General features: G+C 50.8%; 2 protein-coding genes across 2 annotated transcripts; one reads left to right on the top strand and one right to left on the bottom strand.

Annotated features, from left to right (window-relative positions):
* On the top strand, positions 1-3,897 carry LOC120660699 (AUGMIN subunit 8-like). The gene is made up of 6 exons (XM_039939321.1): positions 1-635; positions 1,089-1,208; positions 1,465-1,581; positions 1,672-1,761; positions 2,211-2,318; positions 3,282-3,897. The coding sequence occupies exons 1-6, from the start codon at positions 51-53 to the stop codon at positions 3,345-3,347; spliced, it is 1,086 nt and encodes a 361-aa protein (XP_039795255.1). The 5' UTR covers positions 1-50; the 3' UTR covers positions 3,348-3,897.
* A 329-nt stretch (positions 3,898-4,226) lies between these two features.
* Positions 4,227-9,032, bottom strand: LOC120660698 (cellulose synthase A catalytic subunit 9 [UDP-forming]). The gene is made up of 12 exons (XM_039939320.1): positions 8,542-9,032; positions 8,201-8,439; positions 8,018-8,114; positions 7,788-7,908; positions 7,415-7,681; positions 6,949-7,294; positions 6,564-6,827; positions 6,203-6,415; positions 5,898-6,093; positions 5,594-5,790; positions 5,117-5,470; positions 4,227-5,022 (listed from the first exon to the last, which is right to left on the bottom strand). The coding sequence occupies exons 1-12, from the start codon at positions 8,810-8,812 to the stop codon at positions 4,435-4,437; spliced, it is 3,153 nt and encodes a 1,050-aa protein (XP_039795254.1). The 5' UTR covers positions 8,813-9,032; the 3' UTR covers positions 4,227-4,434.
* Positions 9,033-9,249: the final 217 nt, after the last annotated feature.

The following is a 9,249-nucleotide window of genomic DNA, read 5'->3' as shown; positions in this document are numbered from 1 at the left end:
CCTCAGAGGAGCCCTCTAAGAGGGTAATTGAGCAACATAGATGGCCAGCCATGATAGGTGGGCAGGTGCCAAAGAATCTCATGTCAAGAAGTATTGACCTTTCTGACAAAGCTACCAGACGGGTCCCTTTGGCAAATACTTCAAGAGGCCTTTCACCAAGGAAGACCCCTTCTGTTGAATCTTCAGTCAAAGGGTTAAATCCATCATTGGATGAAGTGGCAAGAAGTTTGGCTATTCAGGCAAGCAGAAGCTATGACAGGGTAGACTCACAGAAAACAGAGAGATCTAAATCTGTGAGCCGACCAAACAGAACAATTACTTTTCCTGTTCCAATTCTACAACGCTCATCATCCCCAAACAAGGCATTGTCAGCTGCATCCTCAACTTCCAGGGCCTTTCAGAGCCCATCTCGGACAAGGCCTTCAACACCCTGTCGGTCCCAAAGTGCTGGAGCTATTCAAGCTAGTGTTACATCTCATATTAACTACATGGTTGATGCGAGAAAAGGAAAGAAAAATGCCAGCCAAATTGAAAACATCCACCAACTGCGTTTATTGTACAATAGACATTTGCAGTGGCGCTTTATAAATGCCTATGCAGAAGACACTCTATGTTTTCAAAAGGCCACTGTTGAGGTAAAAATTAGCTAATTATCTAGTAGCGTTTTAATTGGCCTGGTCTGTGTCATTTTGCCTAGTTTTTCTTGGATGCCTGTGCTTCATGCAATTAGTGTAACTTCTATGATGACATAACAAACAGTTTATAATACTTCCTCGTCACAAGTTAATCTTGCAGCTGCAAAATACATATGCAAACCAAAACATAAGCCTCAGAACTAGGCATCTGTTTTTTTTTTCAAAACCAATTGGTTTTTGCAGTGATGATGTCAGCTATTTGATAAAGAAATGCTGATAGAAGTTTTTTCTCTGTAAAATTTTGTTATATCTAGGCTTAGAAATTTGTGATCTACTACTCTTTATAATTGGTAACTTTGGTGTACTAGGAGTATATTTTCCTTGGAATATTGTTTCCTATTTTGAGTGTTTTTAATTGATTAAACAAGTTTTTCCTCTTGTCATGTGAAACAGAATGCCATTTATAATGTTTGGAGGAATACTATAAACCTGCGGGATTCTGTTAATACAAGAAGAATAATGATGCAGCACCTTCAGCAAGAACTTAGGCTGTACAACATTCTGAAAGAACAGGTAAATTACATGATCATTACTTATTAAACAGTAATATTTAATTATTGTTCGAGCATGTAAAATGTGGGGGGAAAAACTTAGCATTGTTGATCAATTGCATTGAACAGCATGGTGTCGGGATATACTTAATTGTGCCACATTATACAGAGGATGATATGGAACATAAAAACTATGACTTCTAAACTTTTTAGCATTCATATTACTGGAATTATTACCGCAAATGCAAAAATTAAAATGTGCCGTTCTCTTGGTCCAGATTGCTTACCTTGAACAGTGGCCAACACTGGAAAGGGATAATAGTATCTCTTTGTTTGGGGCAACTGAGGCTCTGAAAGCAAGCACCCTGCGGTTACCAGTTACATCGGGAGCTAAGGTATGCTGGGAACTGTGATAAGTAAATTGCAACATCTTTAGTATGCCATTCTTGTGATTTCTGCCATGTTACTGACTATCATATCAACAGGTTGATGCAATTGCTCTCAAGAATGCTGTAAGCTCAGCTGTTGATGTCATGCAAGGTTTGGGTTCATCTGTTTGCTGCATGCTTTCAAAGGTCAGATTTTGCATGAATCCATTTTTAATTTAGTATCCATTTTGTTTATTTTATAAAATTGAGTCTTTAGATCATGTGTTTGTACTATTTGGCTCAAGAATCTGTGATCTAATACTAGTAGCCATTGATCACAATTTTTAAATAAGGAGTGGTTCAGATGCTAAAGATGTTAACAACAGCAGTGACAAATTTTGTTCCCTGGTAATGAGAGTGGTAATAAACCAGCATGTTTAAAAAGTTTTATGGAACCCAATAAATTATGATTCATCTGCTAACATTACCTCTATACTATACCAAACTGTCTCTTTCTAGGATAACAATAATCAACCAAACTGCATCAGGTAATAATTTAGCATAAAATGGTATGCTCATCAAGGTGGAATTTTTGCCTGGAGTCTTCCCTCTACTTGTTGAAGATTTGTTTTACTGACATTAGACTATCTTGCCAGGTCACAGACAGGGAATCCTTGGTTTCAGAACTCTCTGTCATAGCAGGACAAGAAAAGGTTATGCTTGATGAATGCAGAGAACTCTTAGCTACAGCTGCAAAATTGCAGGTACTAATACTGCTTCCAAGCTAGGCTTAACATAACTGATAATATATGCCTCTGGATCAAAGTTTAGATGTTATAATATCCAACTGCAGTGGAAATATAGAGTCTTTAGCGGATGCTGTTTAATTATTTATCCACTAATTGGGGATCAAGATCAACCTATACTCCTTCCTTTAGTTTCGTCCTGTCTTTATCAGCAGTCTGGACTGCATTTGGATAATTACTTTCTGAATTTTATACACTTAACTTTTTTTATACACTTAACTTGGTACAGTGGTAGTGTAGTTGTAAAATAAATGGTGCCTAGTTTAATTCAATATAATTGAAAATTAATGAGTTGCAACACCAGGTCAGAGTCGAACAAATAAAGTCGAATGCTCTGTTTCTAGGTTTGGTATATAAACTATGATTGCGCCTTACTAGTTACTGAGATCATCTCCCCGCAGCTTGGAACATCCAATCCAAATGTAACTGCCAGCACCCTAGCCAATTGTAGTAGAGGATTGGTTATATGGGAAAAAAACCCTCGACTGGCGGGGGAAAGACCGCCCCCATGGCATTGCACTAAGAAACCTCAGCCAAGCCGGCCGAGAAAACCCTCGAACGCCGGGTTCACCCTATAGGGCCGCACCATAACCTGGGCTGACCACAACCCACTGTGTTACCGACCACTACAACTACCCCCTGGTAGGAGGGCCCAAACCAACCACAGGTACCACGGGCCGAGCCCTAGCCACTAATTTTTGGATTGGTTATATGAAAGAAGGTATTGAACTGTAGTAGAGGAGATTGAAGGGCATGGATCACGCACAACTGACTTGGAGCTCTTAATTTTTGAATAATATTGATGGTGAACTGTTCGCGATCAACTGATTCACCGGTTTTCTTTTTAAGAGACATGGACACATGATGGCAGCCATTTGTACACAAAAACTTAGCTATTTTGTCATTCCCATTACTACTCAGGTGCAGGAGTCCAGCCTACGGACACATCTTATGCAACAGAGACACAGGCTTCATGATATGAATTAAGAAGTTGATCAAGATGAACAGGTACAACTGCTCAAGTTGAACCTGCAACTTAAGAAAATATCGTGCAAACTGCAAGAGGAATCTGTACAGATGAAATAATAGGAACAGAACAAATTGTTAAACATCCCCTGGAGATCATGGTGTGATGCTGTGCAGCTAACTCCCCACAGGCCACAGTGCGTAGATATCATAGGTTTACTTAAAGACCTCATCATATGTAAATTGTTTTCACCATATAGGGCACTCCCAGCTTTTCTAGCCCTTTCTTTCTTACATTTGTTCCCTGTATAGAGTGGAGCCGTCTTCTTTCCCATTGTATTTTTTTGGCATCAGGAAAGAAATACATAGATGAAATGGGTGGGCAAAGATGGAGAATTTATTTCAATTTTCCTTTTTAGAAACCTGTAAGATTTTGTAGATGCGCTCTCTTTGTAGTGGCGTAAATAACTGAAAAGGTTATCTGGTGAGCGCTGACAACTTACTCGTGTTCGGATTTCTCTCTTCTGTACCCAAAAGTACCTAGTTGGAACATCACATCGGTTTTTAAGCAGATGCTAGCTCACATCTGAAGTCTGTATTGCAGTTTACTCTAAAAACTAACTGGTACTGGACACACATCAGTTTGTTGAAAAATAGACTTTGCTTGTTCTGCATTTTGCTTGCGTTGCCAGCAAAGTTTTTAGGTTCATGTATCACCTTCAGAATATTCAGGGTCTTCACCTGGACTCACTAAAAGTACAATTAAACAAGAGTATCCAGAAATGAATCTCATCGCTTGAATTCATGTGCAGATCGTAAAATCTAGTATATATTGCAACGATAACGCCCTACCCTTGAAGATGGATCGATCTGTTCGTGAGCAGATGGTTTGGACCTGAATTTAGCAGTTGCAACTAGGATTAGATTGAACATGAATATGGTTTGCTACTTAACATTCAAACCTTGTCCTTTGTTCGATTCCTCGTCCAACAATTCTGGATCCCAGAACATTACACAAAACATAGCATAAGCTTCAAAACATGAACAATACAAAATTTCTAAATTGTTCTTTCTCCCTATGCACAAGCTCCAGAATTTTTTGACGCGCTCAGCAGTTGATGCCACACTGCTTGACGTCCGGCCCCTTGGTCTTGACGATGAAGGGGTCGATCCTGACCCAGAGCAGGGAGAAGATGGAGGCCAGCAGCACGGACCAGATGACGACAATGGTGGGCGTCCTGTTCTGGCGGCCCATGAGCCCCTTGAGGAAGGGGTAGAGGTGGACGATGACCCAGAAGGCGAAGAAGAGCTTGCCGAAGAGCGGGCCCCAGGACTGGTAACCGTTGTTGATGGCGTCGGAGATGCCGGCGACGACGCCGATGATGTTGATGATGAGGAGCGTGGTGGGCGGGATGAGGAGCGTGGTCCACTTGAAGGCGTAGAGCTCGGCGAACTCGTCGTCCTCGTCGCCGGTGGCCTTGGAGGTGACGGTGAAGTTGGTGTCGATCCCGGCCAGGACCTTGAGCAGGCCCTGCACCACGGCGAAGAGGTGCGCCGACACGCCGCCGATGACCCAGAACTGCTCGTTCCTCCACCACTCCTCGATGCTCACCCCGCTCCACCGCATCTCCAGGATGCCCGTCGCGAAGATGGACATGAAGAGCGCGATGAAGAAGAGGCTGGCGAACGTGCTGATCTGCAATTACGTATAGCGGCCGGGGATGTGTCAGCACGACTGCAGTGCAGAGAGTTAATAGCTAGCATCGATCATATCTGAACTTGTCACTCACCGACGGCATGATGAACTTGCCGGTGAGGAGGCAGACGGCCGGGAGGGTGCAGTAGGCGAGCAGCGGCAGCGAGGTGAAGGGGTAGATGGTGGTGTTGATGTAGGCGAAGCGCTCGAGCCACTTGAGGTTGCCGTTCTTGTAGCCGTACAGCAGCGGGCTGTGGCGGCTGAAGAAGATCTCGACGGACCCCAGCGCCCACCGGAGCACCTGGTTGAGGCGGTCGGAGAGGTTGATGGGCGCCGACCCCTTGAACGCCGCCCGCTTCGGCATGCAGTAGACGGAGCGCCACCCTCGGCAGTGCATCTTGAACCCCGTCAGGATGTCCTCCGTGATGGACCCGTAGATCCACCCGAGCTGCCCATGGAATCAGAGCAATTCGTTTTCAGAGCTTGGTTTCAGAGGTTGATGCCGAGGAAAATGCAGAGAGCAGAGGAGAATTGATGGTTGGTTTCAGAGGTTGATGTCTCTCTTGATTACCTCCAGACCCCAGTCGGTCTTGTCCTCGTAGCCGCAGCTGATGACGTGGATGGCCTCCTTGAGGAGCGCGGCGGGGCTCGACGACGGGGGGACGCCGCCCTCCTCCATGAGCGTCGACGTGACGAACGCCGCCGACTGCCCGAACCGCTTCTCGAAGTTCATCTGGGACATGAGCACCTCCTTGTCGCTGTCCATCCCTGAAGAATTGAAGAGCAATCAAGTTGCCATTTCCTTTCAACAATCTTCGAGACTACACCTGAACTGAACAAGTGGTAATCCGGCCGCGGGAGCTCAAGAAACTCACCGACATCGCCGGCGCCCTCCGGCATGGCGTGCTTGCGCTTCTTGCGGCCGAAGCAGGGGCAGCAGTCGCAGGTCACCATCTTGGGCCGCTTGGGGCCCTTGGGCGGGTTGTAGCCGTAGAGCGCCTGCCGCCGGAACACGCACCCCGTGCCCACGTACACCGGGCCCTGGATGCCATCCAGCCCCTTCATGTTGATCTGATCCATTGCATCACCGCCAACAACGAACCACCAATGTCAGTCAGATTGCTCTGATCGATCAGGAGGAGTGATCTGATTCTGATCAGGCGGCCAGCGGCAGGCTTACGTCGAAGAAGACGGTGTTCCTGTTGGCGTATCGGTCGTGCGCGTCGATGCCGTCGAACCTCTGCGGGAACTGCACGTAGCAGACCTTCCGGCCGACCTGCGGGTCCATGAGGAAGCACATGGCCTCCCGGATGGCCTTGCTGTTGTTGATGTAGTGATCACAATCCAAGTTGAGCATGAAGGGCGCGTTGGTCAGCACGGCGGAGACACGGATCTGACGGCCGGGAAACAAAACAAATAAATGTTCAGAGAATTGATCATCGGCAAAGTCTGTTACTGCTTCTGAAGGAGCTGAAGAGATCTCAGTCAGCTGCTGGCGTGATGCATGTGCATCAGACGGAGATTCTTATGTGCCAGCGTACCAGGGCGTTCATGGCGCCGGCCTTCTTGTGGTGCTGGAACCCCGGGCGCTTCTCACGGGAGACGTAGACGAGGCGGGGCAGCTCGTTGCCCTCGGTGTCGTGGCCGCCGCTGTGGCCCAGGAACACCTGGATCATGCCGGGGTGGTCGCGGGTGTTGTTCCCGGGCCACGGCGTGCCGTCCTTCATGATCCACCCCTCCGCCGGCACCTTCATCGCCTTCGCCACCAGCGCGTTGATCCGGACCTTGAACTCCTCGTACTCTCTCTGCGCAATCCATCAGAGTGTGATCAGGGATTCCGTCCGATTTTGGAGCAGCCATTGATTTGATTTGATGCGCAGGTGATCCACTACAGCAGCAGCAGCAGCAGCAGCAGCAAGTACTTACCTTCATGGCGCGGCGCTCCTGCACGAAGGTCGGCTGGACCTTGTCCTTGAGGTAGTCGACCTTGAGCGAGAAGTAGAACTCGGGGGCGCGCGGCTCGATGCTGAACTTCTTGCAGAAGGGCACCCACTTGCGCGCGAACTCGGCCGTCTCCGACAGCGCCTCGAACGTCAGCATCGACGCGCCGTCGTCGGAGACGTAGCAGGAGACCTTGTCGACGGGGTAGTCCACGGCCAGGATGGAGAGCACGGTGTTGGCCGTCACCAGCGGGGGCTCCTTGAGCGGGTCCACCGTGCTCACGAACAGGTCCACCGCCGACAGCAGCGACGGCTCCCCTTCCCTCTCGTACCTGCAGCAGATGAGCTCGATCGCCAGTCAGAGCTGCCATGCTGGGACCGAATCGACCGGCAGGTCAGGAGCTCGCGACGGATGGATGATGTCAGTCGAGAGTCGAGACTGACTCACTGACCTGAGCGAGAGGCGGTCGAGGTAGGTCTCGCGGTCGATGGGGAACCACTTGGGGAACTGGTCGAGGATCCAGGAGATGGCGAACCAGATCTCGCAGATGATGGAGACGAGCCACAGGCCGATGGCGTCCGGGACGGGGTGCAGGATACGGTAGCGGAGGAAGAAGGCGAGGACGACGAGCCGGACCACGATGACCATGCGGTAGGGGTTCACCTTGCTCGACGCGATCGACACCTTCCTCGACAGCGGCTGCCTCGCCTCGTCGTTCCTGCATGCGCGCTCGCTCGTCAGAGTTGAAATTCAGTTCCTGTTCTTGGGGAAATGCTAGCTGCTGCTGTCATGGATCGGCGGCTAATGGAGCTGTAGATACTTACAGCGGCACGTCGGCGTCCATGTCATCGGGGTCGGCGCCGCCGAGGATGCCCTGCTTGGACTTCCAGTCGTCCATCCTCTCCTTCCAGCTCACTTCTTTCTTCTCGTCCCACTTGGCACTCCCTGATGAAATCAAACCCATCATCATCAGGAAGTGATCGATGTTGTCTGATTTGTAATAGATTGAAGCCAACATTTTCTTCACTAAATTTGATCGTGAACAGAAACGAACCTGGCTCAGACACAGGGTAGGGATGGATGCGCTTGTGCAGGGAAGACGAGAGCTCGCCGTGGCCATAGCCGTTGGTTATCGGAAACTCACCGCTCACCTAGAGACCGCGGTCGGTTAGAACTGTACCTAGAAATCCTGACGAGGAACGGAAGAACGAGAGGGAGATAGGAGAGGCATGCGTACCGGCACGGAGCGGGAGCCGGTGATGATCTGCGGGATCTGCGGGGTGTTGTTGCCCTCGCCGTCGTCGGGCCCCCTCCCGTAGCTCATCTTGCCGTGCAGCATCGCCTCGGTGATCTGGCTGTTCTGCATGCCGCCCGCCTGCAGCTGCAGCTGCTGCTGCTTCTCGTCGTCGATGTTGAACTCGTGCTCCAGGTCGTCGATGTCCTCCTCGTCGTCGTCCCCGGCCACCCTCGGGCTCCCTTGAGGCCAACGGCGGCGAAGCAAGTCAGCATCATCGTGCAGGGAAGACGACGACGAGGCGAGGAGGGCAAGAAGAAGAAGAAGGAAAGAAATGCGCGTACCCTTGAGGCGCTTGTAGCGGGTCTTGCACTGGGGGCAGTTCTGCGTGCCCTCCCGGCGCTCGTACTCGTAGCAGGGGCGGCACACGGGGAAGCCGCACTCGTTGCAGGCGACGAAGAGGTCGCCGTCCACCGTGAGCCCGACCTCGTCGCCGCATATCTCGCAGACCTGCCCGCTCAGCGCGCGCAGCGGCTTGGGCTCCTCGTGCCCCCGGATGAGCACCAGCTCGTTCCGGTTGTGCGAGCCGGCCACCAGCCCGGCGCTCGCCTCCATGGCGAGCAGCAGAGGCTGCAGAGGCCCGACGGCGGCGGAGGCAGGGGGCGACGCCGGGCGGGGCAAGTGTGAGCGAGCGATGCTCTCTGCCTTGTGGCAGGGGCCGGCTTGCTGCTATATGAACGTGAGAGGAAGGAGGCGGGTGGGAGAGGTGAGGGGTGGCTGTTCGATCGATCGGGCTGGCCGGAGTGCGATTTGGTGGGCGGCGACGGGGGGTGCGGGCGTGGCGTCGGCGCTCGCGTCGCGGCGGGTGAGGCCGTGAGGGGGAGCTCGGGTCGGTTCGGTTGGGTGCGGCGTCCCCGTTGCCGCTCAGTGAAGCGAAAGCCTCGCCCTGCCGCCTGCGCTGGCTTGCGCCTGGTGCCGCTGCTGCGGCCGTTGTCAGGCTGCGTCCGGACCAACCCCCTCGACCTACCGAGACTTGGCTTTCCCGCCATCTC

The sequence above is a fragment of the Panicum virgatum genome, chromosome 2N (assembly GCF_016808335.1).
Source record: "Panicum virgatum strain AP13 chromosome 2N, P.virgatum_v5, whole genome shotgun sequence".
In the NCBI taxonomy this organism is placed as follows: Eukaryota; Viridiplantae; Streptophyta; class Magnoliopsida; order Poales; family Poaceae; genus Panicum; species Panicum virgatum.
The sequence above is the reverse complement of the archived record's forward strand: the minus strand, read 5'-3'. Positions and strand labels throughout refer to the sequence as shown.